This window comes from Syngnathus scovelli, chromosome 5, assembly GCF_024217435.2.
Source record: "Syngnathus scovelli strain Florida chromosome 5, RoL_Ssco_1.2, whole genome shotgun sequence".
Classification (NCBI taxonomy): Eukaryota; Metazoa; Chordata; class Actinopteri; order Syngnathiformes; family Syngnathidae; genus Syngnathus; species Syngnathus scovelli.
This window is the reverse complement of record NC_090851.1, coordinates 1,108,998-1,130,023: the sequence shown is the minus strand read 5'-3', so window position 1 is coordinate 1,130,023 and position 21,026 is coordinate 1,108,998. Positions and strand designations below refer to the sequence as shown.

The 21,026-nt window shown below is 49.6% G+C and overlaps 5 protein-coding genes across 5 annotated transcripts; 4 read left to right on the top strand and 1 right to left on the bottom strand.

Moving 5' to 3' along the window:
- The first annotated feature begins 89 nt into the window (after positions 1-89).
- On the top strand, positions 90-7,927 carry npepps (aminopeptidase puromycin sensitive). Its single transcript, XM_049720905.1, has 23 exons — positions 90-438; positions 1,475-1,559; positions 1,646-1,723; positions 1,855-1,976; positions 2,054-2,161; positions 2,235-2,435; positions 2,756-2,852; positions 2,928-2,961; positions 3,152-3,266; positions 3,346-3,510; positions 3,591-3,695; positions 3,782-3,842; positions 4,041-4,150; positions 4,221-4,284; positions 4,406-4,545; positions 4,617-4,751; positions 4,825-5,044; positions 5,111-5,253; positions 5,325-5,381; positions 5,450-5,557; positions 5,665-5,820; positions 6,021-6,068; positions 6,134-7,927. The coding sequence occupies exons 1-23, from the start codon at positions 154-156 to the stop codon at positions 6,278-6,280; spliced, it is 2,784 nt and encodes a 927-aa protein (XP_049576862.1). The 5' UTR covers positions 90-153; the 3' UTR covers positions 6,281-7,927.
- A 256-nt stretch (positions 7,928-8,183) lies between these two features.
- Positions 8,184-9,877, top strand: c5h6orf120 (chromosome 5 C6orf120 homolog). Its single transcript, XM_049720926.1, has 2 exons — positions 8,184-8,338; positions 8,803-9,877. Exon 2 carries the CDS (start codon positions 8,883-8,885, stop codon positions 9,441-9,443), a length of 561 nt encoding a protein of 186 aa, XP_049576883.1. The 5' UTR covers positions 8,184-8,338; positions 8,803-8,882; the 3' UTR covers positions 9,444-9,877.
- Positions 9,848-11,135, bottom strand: mrpl21 (mitochondrial ribosomal protein L21). Its single transcript, XM_049720925.2, has 2 exons — positions 10,624-11,135; positions 9,848-10,448 (listed from the first exon to the last, which is right to left on the bottom strand). Exons 1-2 carry the CDS (start codon positions 10,942-10,944, stop codon positions 10,152-10,154), a joined length of 618 nt encoding a protein of 205 aa, XP_049576882.1. The 5' UTR covers positions 10,945-11,135; the 3' UTR covers positions 9,848-10,151.
- A 268-nt stretch (positions 11,136-11,403) lies between these two features.
- Positions 11,404-16,720, top strand: wipf2a (WAS/WASL interacting protein family, member 2a). The gene is made up of 8 exons (XM_049720921.2): positions 11,404-11,994; positions 12,866-13,009; positions 13,081-13,213; positions 13,305-13,406; positions 13,540-14,157; positions 14,691-14,918; positions 14,992-15,093; positions 15,201-16,720. Exons 2-8 carry the CDS (start codon positions 12,953-12,955, stop codon positions 15,242-15,244), a joined length of 1,284 nt encoding a protein of 427 aa, XP_049576878.1. The 5' UTR covers positions 11,404-11,994; positions 12,866-12,952; the 3' UTR covers positions 15,245-16,720.
- A 150-nt stretch (positions 16,721-16,870) lies between these two features.
- cdc6 (cell division cycle 6 homolog (S. cerevisiae)) lies at positions 16,871-20,695 on the top strand. Its single transcript, XM_049720920.1, has 12 exons — positions 16,871-17,191; positions 17,653-17,904; positions 17,993-18,259; positions 18,588-18,787; positions 18,907-19,055; positions 19,254-19,360; positions 19,442-19,581; positions 19,658-19,758; positions 19,832-19,893; positions 19,983-20,158; positions 20,230-20,370; positions 20,462-20,695. The coding sequence occupies exons 2-12, from the start codon at positions 17,661-17,663 to the stop codon at positions 20,549-20,551; spliced, it is 1,677 nt and encodes a 558-aa protein (XP_049576877.1). The 5' UTR covers positions 16,871-17,191; positions 17,653-17,660; the 3' UTR covers positions 20,552-20,695.
- Positions 20,696-21,026: the final 331 nt, after the last annotated feature.

Below are 21,026 nucleotides of genomic sequence, written 5' to 3'. Positions count from 1 at the left end.
TGCTGTTGGGTAGCCTGGGCGGAGTGTGTTGCCCTGGTGGGGTGGGACCACGCCATCAACCGCTTCCGATTGGGACCTCGGAAATTCCGCTCGTGACGGGAGGAGACTCGCTGTGAGTGTGATCCGACAGCGAGAGAGCGAAGCTTCCGGTTGATGTCGCTCCTTCTGAGCCGCACGCTCACGCAGTCCTCCCTGCTGGTGCAAAGACTCAGCGGCCGACCAGCGTCCACTGTCCTCCCGTGCGCACTAATAAAAGTCCGTCAAATCGTTGCAGATCTTCCCACGGTGAGAGCGGCCGCTCAGTGTACAGCAGCCATGGCCAAAAGGAGGCCCTTCGAGCGGCTACCCACGGACGTGTACCCCGTAAACTACGGGCTCTCTCTGCAGCCCGACCTGGTCAACTTCACGTTCGGCGGCAAGATGCAGGCGATGGTGGAGGTACTTGCAACTCAAACGTGACACAACACGCCTGTCATTCACTCACTCACTCACTCAATGCACTCTTGATTTTTTTTTTTTCTTCCCTTATGTAATATGTCAGTCAGTTGGCCATTAGCTCGCCTGTCGTAGCCCAACAAGGACTTCCCATTTAGAAGAAATATGGCGACGTGCACATTTTCCATTAAAATATAACTAATGTTTAATGTTGTTGTTTTAGATACTGCTATGCTTCAGTTTTGTGTGTCTGGACGCCAAATCGCCCAAGACTTGCACTCTCATGTTAGCTTAGCGGTTAGCAATTAGCGCGCTAGCTAACATCGCTTGTCACTGCGACTAATCATTGTATTTTTATGTTGCCTGCGCGATTAAGCCCTTTTCCTCACCGGTGCGTGACCGCTAAACAACTGTTTGCAGTTGTGGTGGTAATAATATTAACGTAATAAGATTAATAAGAACAAATGTCATTCGTAGTCGGTGGATGGATAATTGCAAGATGGTTAGTGTTTGACAAGGCCCGACACGCACGCACGCACGCGCACACGCACAACACACACATGGATTTTTTTTCATCTTAAAGCAACACTAGGTAACTTTTCATCATTTAACTTTTGTTTGTATTGTGTGTTGTCTACGCTGATAATCTCACACACATAGTGATTTCTATCCTATCACTGTTGTAAAATCTCCAAGACACAATTATTTCCAGATCAAATGTGATCTAATAAAAAATGAAGAAGAAACATAGCAAGCTCTGCTTGTTTCACAGTAAGGTCACTTCTTGACTGGTCACATTCCGTCCTATGTCACAATTCTCAAGACGTTGGAATGGTCAACTTTCCCCACACACATGAACGTGAGCGGTGTGAGTAGATTCCAACCTCTCAAAGTAGTTCCAACAATTCACTCAAAGACTCGATGGAGTGGCTCGAGGGTTTGTCCGCCCGAAATTTCCGAAAGTCCCTTTTTGGTCAAATGGTGTTCCTTGAAAAGAGATGATTTGTGAACTTTGGATCTGTTTGTGTTGCCTGTGCAGGTAACGCAAGCCACCAATCAGATTGTGATGAATTGTGCCGACATCGACATCATCACCGCCTCCTTTGTGCCTCATGGAGGAGACGGTGAGCGATTGATTTGTACCACACCGCTTTTTTTTTTTCATCACATGATCACTTGAGTCTTGTATTTTTTTTTTTTTTTTTTTTAGAAATTGACGCCACGGGGTTCAACTATCAAAATGAGGACGAGAAGGTGACCTTGTCCTTTCCTTCAATTCTAAAGACAGGTGAGAAGATTACAAAAAGACGCTCATTTTAAAAGTTGGTAACGCCCAAAAATTGAATTGTTGCCCAAGAAGGCGTGCTTGAATCTTCTTACGTAACTTTATTGGACATTTTGCTCTTTCTTCCTTGTAAGGTTCTGGCGTGCTGAAGATCAAGTTTGCCGGGGAGCTGAATGACAAAATGAAAGGTTTCTACAGGAGTAAATACACCAACACCGCGGGCGAGACTTGCTACGCTGCCGTCACGCAATTTGAGGTGAGATGTTTGTGCCTTTTCCGGACGGGCCAGACTTTAGTTGCTTCCTACCGTGATCTGAAATTTGAACTCCTCAGGCCACGGACGCCCGCCGAGCGTTCCCCTGCTGGGATGAGCCGGCCATCAAAGCCACCTTTGATATCACGCTGATCGTCCCCAAGCACTGCGTGGCCTTGTCCAACATGGTACGAGAACAATCCACTTCCCGTCGCTATCTTTGCGCACGTCGTTAGCATCTCCGCATTTACGTTCCTCCAGAACGTGGTGGAGCGGCAACCGAACCCCAACGAGGAGGACCTGGTGGAGATCAAGTTTGGCACCACGCCCGTCATGTCCACGTACTTGGTGGCGTTCGTCATCGGCGAGTTCGACTACGTGGAGAGTCAGTCGTCGGACGGCGTGCTGGTGCGCGTCTACACGCCGGTGGGGAAAGCCGAGCAGGGTCGCTTTGCCCTGGAGGTGAGCTTGCCCGTCTTCCTCGTTCCACTTTATCTTCTGCTGAAGAAAAAAAACTAATGACATTGACCTTTTTTTTTGTTCTTTCCCCCCTTCTGGAATTTTCTTTAGTTCTCGTCGTACCAAACAAGCACCATTATTTTTGTATGTAAACATGAACCTGTTCGAAATGAACGGCCAGTTGCTATATATAGCAACAATGTAGCTTATCTGGCAACACGGCCTGTGCTTTTGGAAACGAGCGCCCCTATTTTCATCCGTGTTGTCGGTGTAAGCAGCGCTCGTCCGCTGGGGACTCATTAAATTTTTTTCCGTGTGTTCAGGTGGCAACGAAGACGTTACCGTTCTACAAAGACTACTTCGATGTTCCTTATCCTTTGCCTAAGATTGATCTCATCGCCATTGCCGACTTTGCTGCCGGTGGGTGGTTGTCTCCGCAACGTTCTGCGAGCACACAAGCCGCTGTGAAAAATGATTTTTTAATTTTTTTTTTAGGTGCCATGGAAAACTGGGGCCTTGTTACTTACAGGTAGCTAACCGTTCCTGCTCGTTTGGATCCAAAAATGTAGTTTGGATCCATGGGAGCAAAACTGTGATGAACGCAACTCATGTGCGTTTACATTGCTGGCAAATATCTGGATCAAAACTGGATCAAACTGGATCATTTAAAAAAACGAAAAAATTGTGGTTCCAGAGCGTGTTGTTTGCTTTCTGTGCAGGGAGACGGCGCTGCTTATTGACCCAAAGAACTCGTGCGCGTCTTCCAGGCAGTGGGTGGCGCTGGTGGTGGGTCACGAACTCGCTCACCAGTGGTTCGGAAACTTGGTCACCATGGTAACCTGGCGACAGCTGCACAAATCAACCAAATGTTCCAAACGGCCACGAAGACAACGCGTGCTTGTTTTGCCCGCAGGAATGGTGGACGCACTTGTGGCTCAACGAGGGCTTTGCGTCTTGGATCGAGTACCTTTGCGTGGACCACTGCTTCCCAGAGTACGACATCTGGACGCAGTTTGTGTCCGCCGACTACACGCGTGCTCTGGACCTGGACGCGCTGGATAGCAGTCATCCCATCGAGGTGGGCAACCGTCAGGTCAGCGGTGGCGGCGCCGTCGCTTCGCCGCGCTGACGGCCCGTTTCGTCTTCCGCCTCCCTCAGGTGAACGTGGGCCATCCGTCCGAAGTGGACGAAATCTTTGACGCCATCTCTTACAGCAAAGGGGCGTCGGTGATCCGAATGTTGCACAGCTACATTGGCGACGAGGTGGTCCGGCATTTCCAAAAACTTTATTTGTCATTTGTTTCCGAATCCCAAAATAACTAACCGAACCTTTGCTTGCTTCTCTGCAGGACTTCAGGAAAGGAATGAACGCCTATTTATTGAAGTTCCAGCACAAAAATGCCTCAACAGGTACGATGGCGCCATATCTTTTTGGTACTAGTCAGGAAGACGAGGAAGAAAAAGCGCCTTAAAGATTTCTTTTTATTAAACGAGGTACTCCAATGAATGGTGCTAACCTCTTTATTCGCACTTGGCTGTATTTTGTATATTAACCAATTCACTGCCAGCAATAACCGTGGACGCTAAGACGTGTATTTTATTCTTCAGAGGACCTCTGGGAATGTTTGGAGCAAGCCAGCGGCAAACCCATCGCCACGGTGATGAGCTCGTGGACCAAACAGATGGGCTTCCCCATTATTGCGGTGGAGCAGGAGCAGGTGAGTCAAAAAAAACAAAACAATAACTTTGAGGAACTGGCTTGTGACTCCTCGTCCGTCTCGTTTGAAGCACGGCGAGGACCGCGTCCTCACAATCTCTCAGAAGAAGTTCTGCGCTAGCGGACCTCATAATGGCAAGTACTTTTTCAACACATTTGTTTACTTAAGAGCTGTTCAACTTCTATCCAATTTCTTTGCTTTATCATTGCATCTGTATGTATGGAAATTAAAGTTCACGCTAAGGATCTTTCCCAGGTGAGGATTGCCCTTACTGGATGGTACCCATCAGCATCTGCACCAGCCAGGACCCCACCTGCAACAAAGTCCAGGTTCTACTGGACAAACCCCAGACCATCATCACCCTGCAAGGCGTCACCCCCGACCAGTGGGTGAAGGTCAGCACGCCCGAACGGGGGCCTTGGAACGGACGACACGGACCGGCTCTGACCCGCCGCTCGCTTTTCAGATCAATCCCGGCACGGTGGGCTTCTACCGCATGCAGTACAGCCCATCCATGCTGCAGAGCCTGCTGCCCGGTATCCGAGACCTCAGCCTGCAGCCCGTGGACCGCCTCAGCCTTCAGAACGACCTCTTCTCCCTTGTGAGTTAAAAATAAATAAATCATAAAAAAAGTCTTGTTTTGTCACACGGGTAATAAATGTGTTGTGGCAAAGTCCCGCGCAGGCATGATCAGCACGGTGGAGGTGCTGCGTCTGATGGAGGCCTTTGTCAACGAGCCCAACTACACGGTGTGGAGCGACCTCAGCTGCAACCTGGGCGTCCTGTCCTCGCTGTTGTCCCACACCGACTACCACGACGAAATCCAGGAGTTTATCCAAGACCTCTTCACGCCCATCGGACTCCGCCTGGGCTGGGACTGCAAGGCTGGAGAAGGTGAGACGACGGTGGGAAGGTAGAGGCGGCTTTGATTGATTCTTAAATCATGTTGTCCCCCCGCAGGGCACCTGGACGCTCTGCTCAGGAGTCTGGTTCTAGGCAAGTTGGGCAAGGCGGGACACAAGCCCACCTTGGAGGAGGCCCGGCGGAGATTCAAGGAGCACGTGGATGGCAAAAACATTTTGCCTGCCGACCTCAGGAGCCCGGTAAACTTCACGCGTGTTGTGGCGCAAAGCGGTACTACGCTGCGGACGGTTAACGTTGTCTTGGTTTTCAGGTTTATTTAACAGTGCTGAAGCACGGCGACAGCAACACGTTAGACACCATGCTGAAGGTAAGACGGACGCCGCTGTTGTGTGTGCTCCTCTGGTAGACGGTTGACGACGCGTCCTTCTGTCGCAGCTTCACAAGCAAGCCGACATGCAGGAGGAGAAGAATCGCATCGAGCGAGTACTCGGCGCGATCTCGGCGCCGGACCTCATCCAGAGAGTGCTCACCTTCGCTCTCTCGGTAAGCCAAAGCTTGATTTATTTCCCCGATCGAAAGAAAAAGAAATAAAACAACCACGGTGCGCACACGCACGAGTTAACCCGTGTGTGTGTTGTTTTTGCGTTCAGGAAGAGGTCCGTCCGCAGGACACGGTGTCTGTGATCGGTGGCGTGGCGGGCAGCAGCAAACACGGCCGCAAAGCCGCCTGGAAGTTTGTCAAGGACAACTGGGAGGAACTTCATAATCACTACCAGGGCGGATTTTTATTGTCCCGGCTCATCAAGGTCATTATCGTGACAATAAAATCATGTGATGACACTTAGCGGTAGCGCCGCTGCGTTTCCGATGGATAAGAGCGCCACAAGTCAAAACATTAGGGACACTTGCGCAACTAAACAAGAGCCTTTTTATCGCTTTCCTAATTATTGTGAGAAACATTTTCAACATTTACAGTTGCCATTTATTTTCTTTGTCATCCTTCCAGCTGACAGTGGACGGGTTTGCCATCGACAAAATGGCCGCCGAAGTCAAGGTGGGATTTTGATTTGATTTGATTTTCACCCTGGCGCCGCGCTAACATCTGCCGTTTCCCCACAGAGTTTCTTCGAGAGTCACCCGACGCCGGCGGTGGAGCGCACGGTGCAGCAGTGCTGCGAGAACATCCTGCTCAACGCCGCCTGGCTCAAACGCGACGCCGACGACATCCACCACTATCTAATGCAGCGCAAGGCGCCGCCCGTTTGAGACGCACACCCCCCGCCCCACTTCCCCTCCGCTCCATTACCATTCCCCGCCCCTTCTTCCAGGCCAGCCCCGCTCCGTCTTCCTCAGGCGGTAGAAAATGGACCGCGGACGTTGGTTTTCTCTCCAGACGCTGAACACCGCAAAGCCAAGAATTACACAGACTACACGACTGCTACATCATTTACACCTGGACTGACAGGGATGCTTGTTTTTAGCCCCGCCCCCTCTTAACCCGACCGCCGCCAAGACTCGTCGTCATCATCCCCGCCTGCCTCCAGACAACTGTGAAGCCCTGTTTATCATGCATGACTGGCTCAGCGTTGTCGGCCAAGTGTGTTAAAAAGGCACCGGGAGGTCGGCTCGCGCGCTCCGACTTTTTACGTCGTCAAATCAGTGCGGCCGATCGATAATAGTCCGACTGGTAATATGAATTCCTAACAAACTAATCACGTGTGAGAATCTTGATTTGGTATTATTAGGCGAGTTTTTATTTTGACTTTTTCGATTTCCCAGCACACAAAATGCAAGTAGTACGACGAAACAATATCGAGCGGTGGAAAGTACAAAATACTCAAATACATTTGAGAAAGAAGTACAGTAAATTCATTGAGTGAAAATTTAAAAAAAATTCTGAAAAAAATATCAAAAACCTATATGGGATGTAAAAAAAATACAACATAATCCCTATCACTTGAGATTCTTGATTTGGTGTTTATTAGAGGAAAAAATTGGGGATGTAGGCAAGTTATGAAGTCACAAAATGATGGTGCATAAAAAAAATTGCTAAAAAATACAAATGATTGAAAATTAGAAATTATTTTTTAAAATTAGGCAAAAATACAGACAAATGTGACTACCTAATTTTGACTGAAATATTTTGAGAGAGAAATGAATAAGGGAAAATGGGGGCAAAAATATATTGGCCAAAAATATGCTACAAAAATACACAGGTGAAAATAGAAATAGATGAAAAGTCTGAAACATGACAAAATGCTTGTCATGGACAAAATAACTAAGTATTTCAGCCAATACTTTTCTGTTCTAATAATTCTATGAATTCTTATTCAGTAAACCCATCTTGTGTGAAAATTTGTGTTGATTAGATTTTTTTCCCCCCTCTCAATTTCCCAACACACTACTAGAAAAAGTTTTCCTTTCTCCTTTTTTTTAATTTTTTATTTCTTTGTCTTTTCTTTCTATCTTTCGGACAGACAGGTCAGTTGCTGTTAACACCTAGGCCAGCCACATCCTCCATTTTGAAGCTTTTTGTTTGAGCAAGGTTAGCGCAGTCCTACAAATTACACGACAGAACCTTTCTGCACCCCCGTCCGTCCCTAAAGTTTGTACAAGACCACCTGATGATGACGTAATTCTCTTCTAATGACCCCCCCCAACCCCTTCCTTATCCGGAAGCCTTAAATTAATTGGTCGACTGCTTTGTGGAAAGTGAAATGAAAAGACGAAAGAAACGCAATGATTTTGATTTGTGGTAGGAGTACAAGAATATCATATTTAGAGTTTGATGTCCTTTTGGAAACATTGAGTTATCCAGACCTCCCCGGACATCACACCCAGGAATATTTATTGTTTCGTTTCTTTTATGTTCGAAGTATGCTCGGTGTTCATTAAAGTGAAAGGATTATACAACGTGCCTTTATTTTTGCGTGATTAACTCATTAAAACGACATTTTGGGAGCCACTTTCACAAATCAATTGCAGTAAAATTCACATTGACTGCACTTTGCCTAGCAGGGTTGCAAAATTAAAAAAAAAACAACGTCCATGATAGATGCAAGCATTAATATACACTCGTGTCGTGTTTTATGATATCAATAACTGTAATTGGCAATTTAATGTCGATAAATTACTGGCAATATGAATTAAAAATCCCTGTTAAAAGCAGTCAATTTAGTGGTAGTTCACGTCTCTTCCTGTTGAGGGCGCCATTGAGTATTTGCAGTCGCTGTGGTGACCGGTGAGGCGAAGAAGAGCAACTTCGCTGAGCAGGTTGTTGAGCTTTACGGTAGAAAGGGAAAATGGGGAGCAACTGTCAGCCGCGTAAGTGACCACAGAAGCGTGTTTAAATGTTATTAATGATTGACGTGTCTTTCTTCTTTATCCTCGTTTACGTAGACTCAGCTTTGGTCGCGTTTTGTGGTCGTTTTCACTCGAGACCTGAGCGGAGCATGAACTCATTGCGACTAGCCGCTAAGTAGCTAACGAAGCCAAACAAGTCCATTTTTGGCGATACAAACAAAACTCGTCTTCTAAGTGTGCATTTGACTTTGAAATGTTGCTTGTGTGAACATAGCCAAAGTTGTACAAAGTGTCCTTGGGTTGCAAACAAAGCTGAGCGTCAGCGTGGCACTTGTTGCCGCTCTGTGTTCGATAATAAAACGGTCTTTTGAAATAATGCCAATCATAAAAGTATAATGTTCATGAGATGCATATTTAAAACTTAGCACCTGTTTATGGACAACAGGACAAAAGCATTTTACTTACAACGTGATGTGATTGTGCAGATGTGGCCAACGCGGCGTCCAGCTAGTGACGTCACCGCCGACCGACAGCTGCCATTTGTCGGCCACATGTGTCCGCTGCAATGACACCTTCCCGCGTCGCTGCTGCCGCCGCCGCCATCGTTATCTTCCTGTTTCTACGCTGCCCGCTGTGCAGGCCGGAGGATGCGGCGGCTGGTGTCCCCGCCGAATGGGTCCTGCTGCACGTGGTGCGGGGCCAGGTGGGCGCGGGCAACTACAGCTACCTGCGGCTCAACCACGACGGCGCCATCATCCTGCACATGTTGAGCGTGACGGGCGATGCCGACCTGTACGTGTCGGACGCCACGCTGAGGCCCAGCTTCGACGCCTACAAGCTGCAGTCGGTCACCTGCGGCCGCGACGCCGTGGTCGTACCTGCTGAATTCGCCCGGCCGGTGGGGGTCGCCATCTACGGGCACCCGTCGCACCGACGCAGCGACTTTGAGATGAGGGTCTACCGCGATCCCGCCACCCCGATGGACCACTTCGCCACAGGCTCCTCAGCTGAGGACTCCCACAAAACGGAGGCGGACGATGTCGACGGCCCGGACTTTGACGAGGACTCCATGTTCTGGACCAATCTCATCAGACTTTTGGAAATCATTCTGGAAATCCTCTTTTAAAACCGGTTGCTTGTCTCGCCCAAGCGGGCCACTGACGGGCAGCGATGGCCACACCACTCGGAATGAATGATACAAAATACACTTGTGAAAAACAAAAATACACATAACATGATACACACACGACACAATTGGAAAGCAACAAGCAGATTCAAATGTGGAGGAAAAGAGTCTGCTATGATGCGCAAGTGGAAAGGGAACGCCACCTATGAAAGCGTGAAGTCAGTCACAATCAGGTTTTAGCACAGCCACCTTTTAGCACGATTGGGTTAGCACTTAGCACGTTAGCGCCCTGGTGCCTTCGCGTCCCCCTGAGCTCACTTGGGCCCTTTTCGGAAGGACCTTTTGTTCAATAAAGAAGGAAAATGCTTACTATGATGATTACTATGAAGTGTTTACAAGAAAGCTTTCATTAAAATCTGTTTTTTTTAATGATATATTGCCAACAATTAATTGTTTTTTTAGATCACTGTTCCAAGGAAATCACAATGTCCCATCAAAGCTGAGCTATTTTCGGAGCAGGTGGGCGGCTACCACGGCTACCGCCTCCAACTCCTGCATGACATTTGTGCGCACAAGTACAACACGTACATGTTATTGGTGGGTCGAGTTGGGTGCATTGTACGCAATTGTCCACAGTTTTGCCTTGCAGACGAGGGAGCCATTCCGGTAGTGTGCCCAATTGTCACACGGTGACCAGGAGGCCGGCGGTCACGTGAGCGCCGGGGCCAGCCTCACGCGGTTGATCCTGAGCACGGTCTGCGGTTGCACGATGATTCTCTTGCGCTGGAAGCGGTGGCGCTTCCAGAAGCGCATGTGCACTTTGGGCCACGACTGCGTCTTCTCCAGCACGGTGGCCTCCACGCGTACCAGCTCCTTGGCCAGCAGCGGCCGGCCCACCAGTGTGAAGTCACGCGCCCCCACCAGCAGCACCTTCTCCAGAAACAATCGATCGCCGCACTCCGCCTCCACGTGGCTCTCCAGGAGGATCAGGTCCTCGTCCGTCACCTGTGGGACGGATAAGCGAACGGTGTCACTTAGGCAAACTTGAGATGGCAGTAACGTTTGTCTAAAACTCAACATGGTTCTTGGGCACCAAGATGCCACAAGATCAGAAATCAGATAGCACCAAAGCACTGATTTTGTCTAAACTGAATCAACAGCATATTTTTGTCCACAACACCTTCCACTGGCGGCCGGCGAAGTGCACGATGGCGAAGAGACGGCCGAAATCGTCTTGTTCGATCAGCCGGTTGACGGTGCTCGTCAGGACAGCGTGCTGCCGCCGCTGCTCCTCCTCGGGCACCAGCTTCGTCTCCGGCCATGGAGGTCTGGACAACGAGGTCACGGGAACTAAGTGGCTACTAACTGAGCTCTGTGAGCGGGCAGCGTCAGGGGGAAGGACGGAGGATGCTGATTTCAACACGCGCCATGTCCTCCGTAAGGTCGCCACCATCAGCGCCATCTTTGCCGGAAGTGCGTCGACCAGAGATGTTCTCCACATGAAGATTGACGAGTAGCGACGACTTTGACTGTGTTCTCAATGGGTCAGTGAATTAAGTTGGTTATTTAAACAATACATTTTCATATACACTGTCATCCAAATATTATTTATTTATACGTTTTGCGCTTTTAGTGGAACTTGGCAGGCCTCTGGATAATTTGTAGGTAGAATAGGATCATGATCCATAAATTGGTTGAAACTGCGCATGCGTCGATAAACTTCTGTGAATGTGCATTTATACTACTGAAATTTCATACTACACACATTTTATACATATCACGATTCACCGTAACTGCGGCGAAATATTAAATCATATTCATGTTGGTGAATCACTTTACTGTGTGCAACCAATGTCTATAGCTTTCTAATTTAATCTATCAGACTGTTTTTTCAGTGTTTCCATCTATCTGGGGGCCAGACATCCACTCGCAGTGACAGAGATTCCAGTTTCCGCGGTGCGTGAACGCACCGCCAGCCAAGCTGCCTCCCTCCATTTTGTGTAGCTGGCTTGCTTGGGTTCTGTTCGCTTCGCTTCCGGGCTTGCTTAGAAGAAGTCAGCAGGAGCCCAACCAGCAAAACAGGATGGCTCCGCAAAGGCCTTCACGGTGCGCCTGAAATTAAAGGCAAACTGTCTCCCCGCAACGTTTGGATCCATCGCCGCCTCCGAAAAGGAGGAACACGACGAGTCGTCGCCTTAACTTGTCGCTCCTGGCCGCTGACAACTGAACGTAAACAGCTACATGCTAAGCAGTTAGCTTCACTTTAGCACGTTAGCTTCGGAGCTAACCTGCTAATTGCACTCATAGACGACTTCGGACGATTAGCCCCTCGGGCTAACCGCCTCTGGACGTGGAGCGCGAAGCTAAGAGGGGCGTCGCTAGCCGGCTAACCTGCCTGCTGGTGCTGGTGTTTTTCCTCCTTGCCCAGTGGCCTCTCACTTGAATTTTGCTCTCCGCCAAGAACCTAAAGAAGGATTTGCCACAAAGACAATCCCCCCCAACCCATGTTGTTTTTGGCTACGCCGCTTTATCGCTTCCTTGTCGAGTTTGGGTAAGTAAACCTGAGGCTAACTTAACTTTTAATTTTAAAGGATTTTTTTAACAGCTAACTTGAAGCGAGCTTGGTCGTTCAACTTCTGTAGAGTTTAACGCGTTTATTATGAAACAATTGCTTCTTGTGTACTAGTGACACCTTGGCACCACTCGGGCCTTCATGTTGCCCGTAAAATAGCTCAGAAATTCGTTCACCGCCAACCTTTGGCCATGTTGTTTTGTATTTTTTTTATCTTCAATGATACCATGGGGGACATGTTTGGTTGCAAAGGGCGCCTGGTTGGTTGATTGAACGTGTCAAAAGAACAACTTCCGTGTGTGTCGGATCCCAGCCTTCTCTCGGCTGGCCTGCAGGGGGCGACTACCCGTCTGCTTGGCTTGTGTCAACCTCGTGAGTTAACCGATGAAGAAATGACGTATGATTTCATTTAAGTGATCAAGGTCTTAACAAATATACTCACATGTTCTAACAGTTTTCCTCGTTTTTACTTTGCCAAATATCAAAATTGGCACCGGCCTCAAATAAAAAAATTCCGCATCGGTCAGGCCCGAGTCGATACTGTCGTATTTGTGTTGGTTCTTTAAAATGGACATTTTCCTCTCACTTTCACGTCACCGCATGTTTCCCGGCTTGCTGGGCTGGATTCCACGGCGAGCAACAACAATAAGAAAGAAACCTGTTCGGGGAGATGCGGAGACTTGAGTCATTTATTGCGTGTGCATGCGTGCGCTCGCTCGCTCGTGTCACATGTTGCAGCACTGGATTGGCCAGCAGGAGAAACTCATTTGTGGGCCTCAAACTGAGTCCTCAGTATGAATTAATTGTTCAAGCCGTGTGTGTCATTTCTTTTTATTATTTTCTTTTTTAGGAGTGGGTGCATATCACAGCAGCCGAGGCACTGAGTCAGTGTCCTTAAAGAAAAAGTCCTAGAAGAAAGTGCCAATCGAGGGACAGGATGCCTATTCCCCCTCCACCCCCTCCGGGACCCCCGCCTCCCCCCACCTTCCATCAGGTGAGCGAACTCTTAGTCGGCCCGGCCCCGTCCAAGTCGTTTTAACCCGTTGCGTTCCCCTTCCCGGGCAGGCCAACACATCTCCTCCCAAGCTGAGCTCGACCGAGGTTAAAGGCAGAGGGGCCCTGCTGTCCGACATCCACAAGGGGGCCAGGCTGAAGAAAGTGGGCGTGGTCAACGACCGCAGCGCCCCCATCATCGAGAGTGAGCAAGCGGATCCTTCTCAACTGGCTTGTTTATCTGTTGTAGCCAGAGCAGCGGCTCAATAGTCCCTATCGATTTTGTCTTTTTGCAGAATCTGGCGGAGGTGGAGGAGGAGGAGGAGGAGGAGGAGGAGGTCCAATGGGGATGGGGGGCCTCTTCCAAGGAGGCTTGCCAAAGCTGCGACCAGCTGGAGGTAAAAAAAAAAATAACAATGTCATTATTGTGTGCTTTTTTTTGTATTCAGCCTTAAATGAATTTGGTAAATGTACATTGACTTGACATGTTTGTGTTTCCTGATTTTGATTTTTATGGTTTGCCGCCCTCAGACGGTTCAAGCGGCGGCTCGGTGGGCAGGTCCGCCCTGAGACCGCCGGGGTCACGGCCGTCGGCGCCCCGTCCTCCATCGGGCCGCTCGTCATCGCCGTCACCGCCGGAGCAGCAGCGCTCTCACCGGCCCTCTCTGCCCGACATCACCCGCCCCCCCAACACTGGCGGAGGCTCTTCAGGCGGCGGCATGAAGCACAGCACATCGGCCCCGCCCCCTCCGCCCCCCTTCAACCGGGGTGGCCGCAGCAACGCCCCGCCCGCGCCCAACCTGAAAGTGTCGGCGTCCTCGGCGCAGAAGCCCCTGCCGCCCACGCCCAACCGAGGTTCCACTCCTTCCAACGTGCTCAAAAACGCCCTGTCTTCTAGCCGGCCCCCCACCGGCGGCTCCTCCGCGCCGCCGCCACCGCCGCCCTACAGGTCGCACACGCCGCTCTCTAACGGGCCGGCCCAGATGGACGGTGGCGCCCCGGAGCTGCCACAGAGGCACAACTCTCTGAGCAAAAAGCACACGGCGCAGGGGCGAAACCACGCCCCGCCCCCGCCGCCATCCTTGTCAGCTTCCCCGCAGGTCAGCCGACCTCCGCCCCCCGCCAGGGAGCCGCCGGGGCGCAGAGCAGGTAACATGTGAAAACACTGAACACGTCATTTCGCGTACCCTCACATTGCTTCAGCGCATTTCACAACAGCTGGAGCTGTAACAAAGCGCAAAGGTTAGGGGGAACAGCTTCAGTTGAACATTTTCCGACACGGAAGACGTGAAGCATTTGATAACACGTGTGGACAAGACCCGAGTTTGCCTTTGAATCGTGCTGGAATGTTACCTGCAAGTTTGAACGGGTCGCTGTGTTGTTTTGGTTGTGCAGAGTGGGGCCAGGCTGTTTCACGTCGTCACTGGGTTGTTGTTTTTTTTTTTTACTCTTTCAACTTTGACTCTCAAACAACCTCGCCGTCGCCATTTCCCTCCAACCTTTGCCTGACTTGCGCACACACGCATACTTTAACCGTCCGTCTCAGATCATATTTATTAATTGCATAACTATCATGTCTTTCTAGTATACGTCTAAATCGATCCTTTCCAAGCAATATGTTTTATTGAATATTGATTTTTGAGTTGCCCCCACCTCATGATGTGCCATGTGCCCCCACCCAGCCCCTCAGGCGCCCCTTTCCAACGCCCGCAACGGCAACCGCGACGCCCCTCCGCCGCCCCCGCCGTACCGCGGCCACAGCTCAACCCCGACGGAGTCGGCGGGCCGGGGGCCCAAACCTCCGCCCCCGTCCTCCTTGCCCTCCCGCAACCCCGCCGGAGCCCCACCGCCGCCACCACCCATTCGCAACGGACACTCCACCAGCTCTACCCCCTCCAAGTTCATCATGGGTGAGTCCTTCACGCTAGCCTCGCTTCGCGGCGTACAACGAGCTGACGAGGTTCCTTTCTCTTCCTGCTCTAGATGATTTTGAATCCAAGTTCAACTTCCACCCCATGGAGGACCTTCCACCTCCGGAGGAGTATCGCCATTTCAACAAGGTCTACCCCAGTAAGAGTGGCAAGGGTAAGCCGAGCCAAGCCAGTCCAGTTGTTGTCAGTTGTCCAGATTCTTTTTGTATGTTGTGTGTCCATCAGTGTGATTTATTTACTTTCCACTTCTTTTTTCCCCAGGCATTTTGCGAGGAGCCCCCCCTGCTCCACCAGTGGGAAGGTGAACGCACGCACCTTAAAGCTCAACACCTGAACCCAGCAGCCAAGCGTCTGGTCTGGTCTGGTGCGGTCTGGTGTTGTGGGGAATGAGGAGGTCCACTCACACACACACACATACACACACGCATACACAAACACACACACAGCACCAGCCATGTGGACTAGACGAGAAGAAACCTCATGAGACTTTTTGATGTTTGTGTTTCTTTAACCTTTGAGGACCAAAAAAGAAAAAAATCTTCACAGGCGTCCACAACTGCACATTCCCTCTTTTGATACACTTCTTTTTTTTTTTCTTTCTTTTGTCGGGTGCCAGCATTGATCTTGTGGGACACACACACAAGCATGATCATGCATGAATGTGGGCTCTCTCCTTCCTTCCTTTCTTTTTTTTTTTTTTTTTTTTCTGCTGCTTGGTTTTCTTCGTCGCTCCAGGGTGCGCTTGGAACGACTGCATCCATGTGCCAAAGGCGGGTGGAGCTTAAATGATGGCAGTCCGAAAAGTCGATTGTTGGATTCCTCATCTGCTCGTTGAGTTTCACATTCCGAAGGGTGTCAAGTCTTTTGGGGGAAACTTGTTGATTCCTGTTTTGAGCCCCTTCTTTCTATCCCCTCCATCTTCTGCGCTTGTTAACGTTTGGAGGAGGGGGGTGGGGGGGGGGATTTCTACTACAATTTTTATGTTGCACATTGGCCACCAGAGACGCATGATGCCCATTTTTGCACTTGCGGCACTGGGACATTGGCCATAACTTAGAAATTCAGAGCCAGTGTCTCACTTTTGGAAAACCTGCGTTCACTGGGCCGCTTTTTGCCAGTTGACCGTAAAGGGATAGTTTCAAGAAAAGGGGGGGGGGGGGGGGGGTGTTGGGCTGGGGTGGGGGTTGCCGGCGTCCATCAGCCAGGAAGCGACCCACAGCTGCTTTTACTATGCAAGAATTTGTACAGGTCGTAGTTGCTAGCAGCTAACAAAGCAAATAAAAAAGAAACACTAAAGTGCCAGAGAGAATGTAGAGGACGGAGCGTCTTGGTGTCACTTTTAATGATCATTAAGCTTAAAAGGAAAAAAATAAAAACCGATTCAGCTGTGAATCCACAAAATGAAAAAACACTTTCAGATGGGGCGCCCCCTGCTGCTCGTCAGTGGCCTTACACGCGTTGTGTCCCATAACGGTACCTGTGCTAAATTTATTTTTATTTAAAACAAAATCGGAATCTATTTGCAAATGTATATTTACACCATAGAATACATTAATCCTAGTTACCATTGATCTATTTTTGTGCTGTACAAAGAGTGTAATATAGGAAAGTTCTAACGAGGAGCAGCGTGCACAGATGACGTCATCATCTTCATTATGATCATCTTCAGGGTCACTCTGGTGTCACATTTGCCGCATCACGGTTTTTTTCTTGTTAATCAGCCATGTTTTTATCACATGAAAACCTTTTGAATAAAATTAGTCCTGTTGGGGAAAAGGGGAGTCAAGGAGTGAAGTATTTGTTTTTCCTTCGAATCCTTGTTAAAATAGATGGGGTCTTAATATCAGCCCCTGACGCCAATTTCTTCAATCAGCATGAAATTTGGCGAACGTGTCATTCATAACATGGCACGATGCATGAAATTAAACTGAAAGTCGCAGAATATGCAACATTTTTCTATGTTAATGTTGAACTCTTTTCCCGGCAAAACCAACAGCTGTCGAATTTCCCGCCTCGCCTCAAATGGTCCTGTAAACGTAACATCCGGTGTCTTTGGGGCGCGGCCAATGAACATTGAGCTGGAAAGGGTTGGACCAATCAGAGAGCGGCAAGTCGGCCGGAAGCGGCTGCGAAGGCGGTCAATATTTGGCGCTGAACTTTGCGGCGTTCGAGAGCAAAGAAGAAAAGAGCAGGAGCAGCACGACCCTAAAACGACAACACGCAACTTTTTCTTAAACGACCCTCACAAAAAGGTGAGTTTATAAACACTTTAAGTCGTACCGATATGGCATATTATGGGTGCGTATTTGTCAAATACGGACGTAAGCGACTATCGATGATTATATTCGCCCTTTAAACGATCCAAGTCGCCTCAATTGTTTGCATTGGATCGACACTTTATGTTGATTATTTGATCAAATTGTGTTTTGGCGTGTTCTGAAATTGTGAAATTGTTCGTTTTTCCTTGGCGCTACGAATCAGATCTTTTAAAACAAATAACTTTTACCTTCCGCGCTGCCGCAAAGGTCCACTTTTGGCAACGCTCATTCAGAGATGTTTTTGTCTCTTTAAAAAAAACTTAGATCGCATTGTTACACATCTTTAAATTTGCGCATTTGCTTAAGACTGCCATTTTTTTTCTCCCCCCCAATATTTAATTCCAAATGAGGTCAAACGGTTCATGAATAATCAAACATTTTTATTTCTCTTCTAGGTTTGGAGATGCCGAGCACTCGCTCGCAGGCTCACCCTCAGCCCACCCTGTCCTTCCCCAGACGCAAATCCGCCAGGGTGCTGACCAAGCCCAAAACAAACCCGCCTGAGCCCACCAAACCCCATGGAAAGAAGATGACGCCCGCCGCGCTGTCGCCCCGACGACCGGATGCCGTTCACGGCTCGCCGACGCAGCTTTCTGTCTCACCGGCCACCCCGGTGAGGCTTCCCCTCAGCCCGCGGAAACGCACAGGTGAGTCTTTGCACAGATGTTAAAATGCTTTAAATTGGTTCACAATGGCAACCCTAATTCAATGTCAATTTCTTTTGTCCGATTTAAGTTGATGACAATGCTCTCAATGTGGACACCGCCCTGCTGGCGTCGCCTCCCAAGCAGAGCAAAACGTCCACGCGGGTGTCGCAGTTTTCTCAGCGACGTTTAATCTTCGACGAAAATGCCACCGTCCCGGGTCAACGCAAGCCGACGCCGTCCTCTCCCGTCGCGGCCTCGTCGCCGAGGCGCCCGGAGTTGGTCTCCGGTAGCCCGGCGAGGCCGAGCCCTGACAAGAAAGCGGCGGCGGCTGAGGCATGTCGGCTCTTTGCTGAAAGTAAGTATTTGTTGGCTCGCAAACGTGCGGAAAACTTGTTGGTTCGTTTTGCTGAACTTTACAAATCTCACATTGTAAGATTTAAATGAGTTTTTATAGGATGCCCTGTCCAAATTAAATCCCATTGTGTTTAGTGCCATCTAGTGGTGAACTAATATAATGCAGTTACCTAAATTCTAAACGTCTTCTCAAAGCAAAATGTCATCACAAACGACTTCTGCTATATATATATATTTTTTTTTTGTAAATGACAACAAGTGCACTGCATTTGTAAATGTGATTGGAATTTCGATCCAAATAAATACTTTTTATTTTATTTTCATTGCAGAGCAGGGCCTGGCGAGCGTGAAGCAGGCGCTGCACACAGCGGCGCCCGAGCGCCTCGTCTCCCGAGAAGCGGAGTGCGCCTCCATCCGGAGCTTCCTGGATAAGACGGCCGTGCGGCGGCTACCCGGCAGCCTTTACGTCTCCGGAGCGCCCGGGTCAGGGAAGACGGCCTGTCTCAACTGGGTCCTGCGTGATATGAAGGTAAAGCTTCAACCAAATAAATAAAATCCACAAATCATGAGTAGGTGATTTTCAAAATCCTTTTCCAGTTATAGTTTTGGGCCAAGAGGTCAATGAAAGCATCTCTTTTTGTTGTTTAGGAGGAGTTGTCGGAGGTGCAGACGTTGCTGGTGAACTGCATGAACCTGCGCAGCTCGCACGCCATTTTCCCACTTTTGGCAAACAAGCTAAGCGTGTCTGCCGGCCCCAAAGGTCTGCAGAAACACCTGACCGGACCTGGACCAGCTGTGTGAGTACACAAAATCCCTGACTAATTGACAACACGCGCTTCCAAATTGCCTATAAGTGGTGTAGCAAAGCACTACTTTTGTTCAAATGAAACTTCACAACTTACGTCGACATAGTTTTGGTGGGACCGAGATGACAAGTGATACTGGATTTTGGTTTCAACAAAACCACTTCAACATAGTTCCTTGTTGTTGTTCAGCTTGTTGGTTCTGGACGAGTTGGACCAGCTGGACAGCAAAAGTCAAGACGTCCTGTACACCATTTTCGAGTGGCCGCACCTGCCCAAATCCCGACTCTGTCTTGTCGGTAAGATGATCGTCATCTGCTCGTCAGGATGTCCAGGTCCGATCCAGATCCGCTTTCTAAAATTACGCTTATGTGGTGTAGGAATCGCCAACGCCTTGGACCTAACGGACCGCATCCTACCCCGCCTTCAGGCTAGGCCTGGCTGTCGCCCCCTGCTGCTCAATTTCCCGCCGTACAGCCGAGAACAGCTCAGCGCCATCGTGCAAGACCGACTCGCGCAGGTACCCATGCGATACACTCGCGTGAGGCTGTCTTGTGTGTGTCCAGTTTATCATGTCTGTATTCGATTGTCGTCAGGCATGCACGGAAGGCGTGTTGGACGCAGCAGCGGTTCAGTTTTGCGCCCGTAAAGTCTCGTCGGTGTCGGGAGACGCCAGGAAGGCCTTGGACATCTGCAGGTTCGTCTCGGTGGCGAACGATCGATCCTTTGATATTATCGGTTGCTTGATTCGATGGACTGTGTGTTGGCAGGCGGGCGGTGGAGATCGTCGAGTCGGAACACAGGAAGAAGGCGGATCAGCGTGCGGCCGCAGGTCCGAGCCTCCGCCGCTGCTTTCGTGATGATGTCATCATCATTGTTAGTCGATTGATTTTCACGCCGAGGTCACGCGTGTGATTTCAGACTCGTCCAGCGTGTCGGCCGGCGTCCCCCAGGTGGCGCGGGTCCTGTCCGAGGTGTACGGCGACCGCATGGCATCGTGCACCGACGAAAGTTTCCCGCTGCAGCAGAAACTTCTGGTGTGCTGCCTGCTGATGTTGGTGCGGGCCGGCAAGAGCAAGGAGGTCCTGCTCGGCAAGGTAACGTCGCGGTGCGAGCCAACGTTTTGCCCAGCTTAGCGCGCTGACCTTTTCTCGTCACACCCTCGCAGCTCCACGAGGTCCACAGCCGACTAGCCGCTCGACGCCAGGTGGGCGGGGTCAGCCAGTCGGAGTGTTTGTCGCTTTGCTCGCTGCTGGAGAGTCGCGGTGTCTTCGCTCTCAAGAAGGCCAAAGAAGCTCGGCTCACCAAGGTATCGGCAACTCCAGCGTTTGGCCTCGAGACATTTCAAGACACCCTGAAACGATGTGCAACATTTCATCCTGTTTCTTGCTTGTTTTCAGGTGTTCCTGAAGCTCGACGAGAAGGCGGTTGAAAACGCTCTGAAGGATCGCACGCTCGTCGGAAGCATCCTGGAGGCGGGGCTCCCGTGATCGCCGCCGCCGTCAATTCGTTTTTATGGAATTTTTTTACTTCTTCTCATTTTTGCTGAGAACAGTTTTTAAAAAGTCTGAGAGTTTGTTGTCGTCAATAAACCAAGTGACACTTTTGGAAAAATAAAATCAAATTTATTTTGACCTTTCCAACAAATGTCAATAAAAATGACTGACTTTTAAGAGTCATCGGTTTGGCCACCGGAGGGAGACAAAAACATCCACATTGGGTCCTGTTTGTGTCGGGTTCCTCCACAACACGAATTATAAATACAAGAATTTCTTCAAGCTGGACTACATCAGCAAGGCCACTGGCGAGGAGGAGCTCAAAATGGCTCATTTTTTACTTTCGAAGCTGTGGGACGTCTATCAGCTGACCAAAGTCATTCGCCGCCTTTCCAAGGTAAAGACGAGCAGTATTCCTTGGGCGTGGCAAAGCACTATTTGTGTCGGGTTTGGGGGGGAAAAAAAAAAA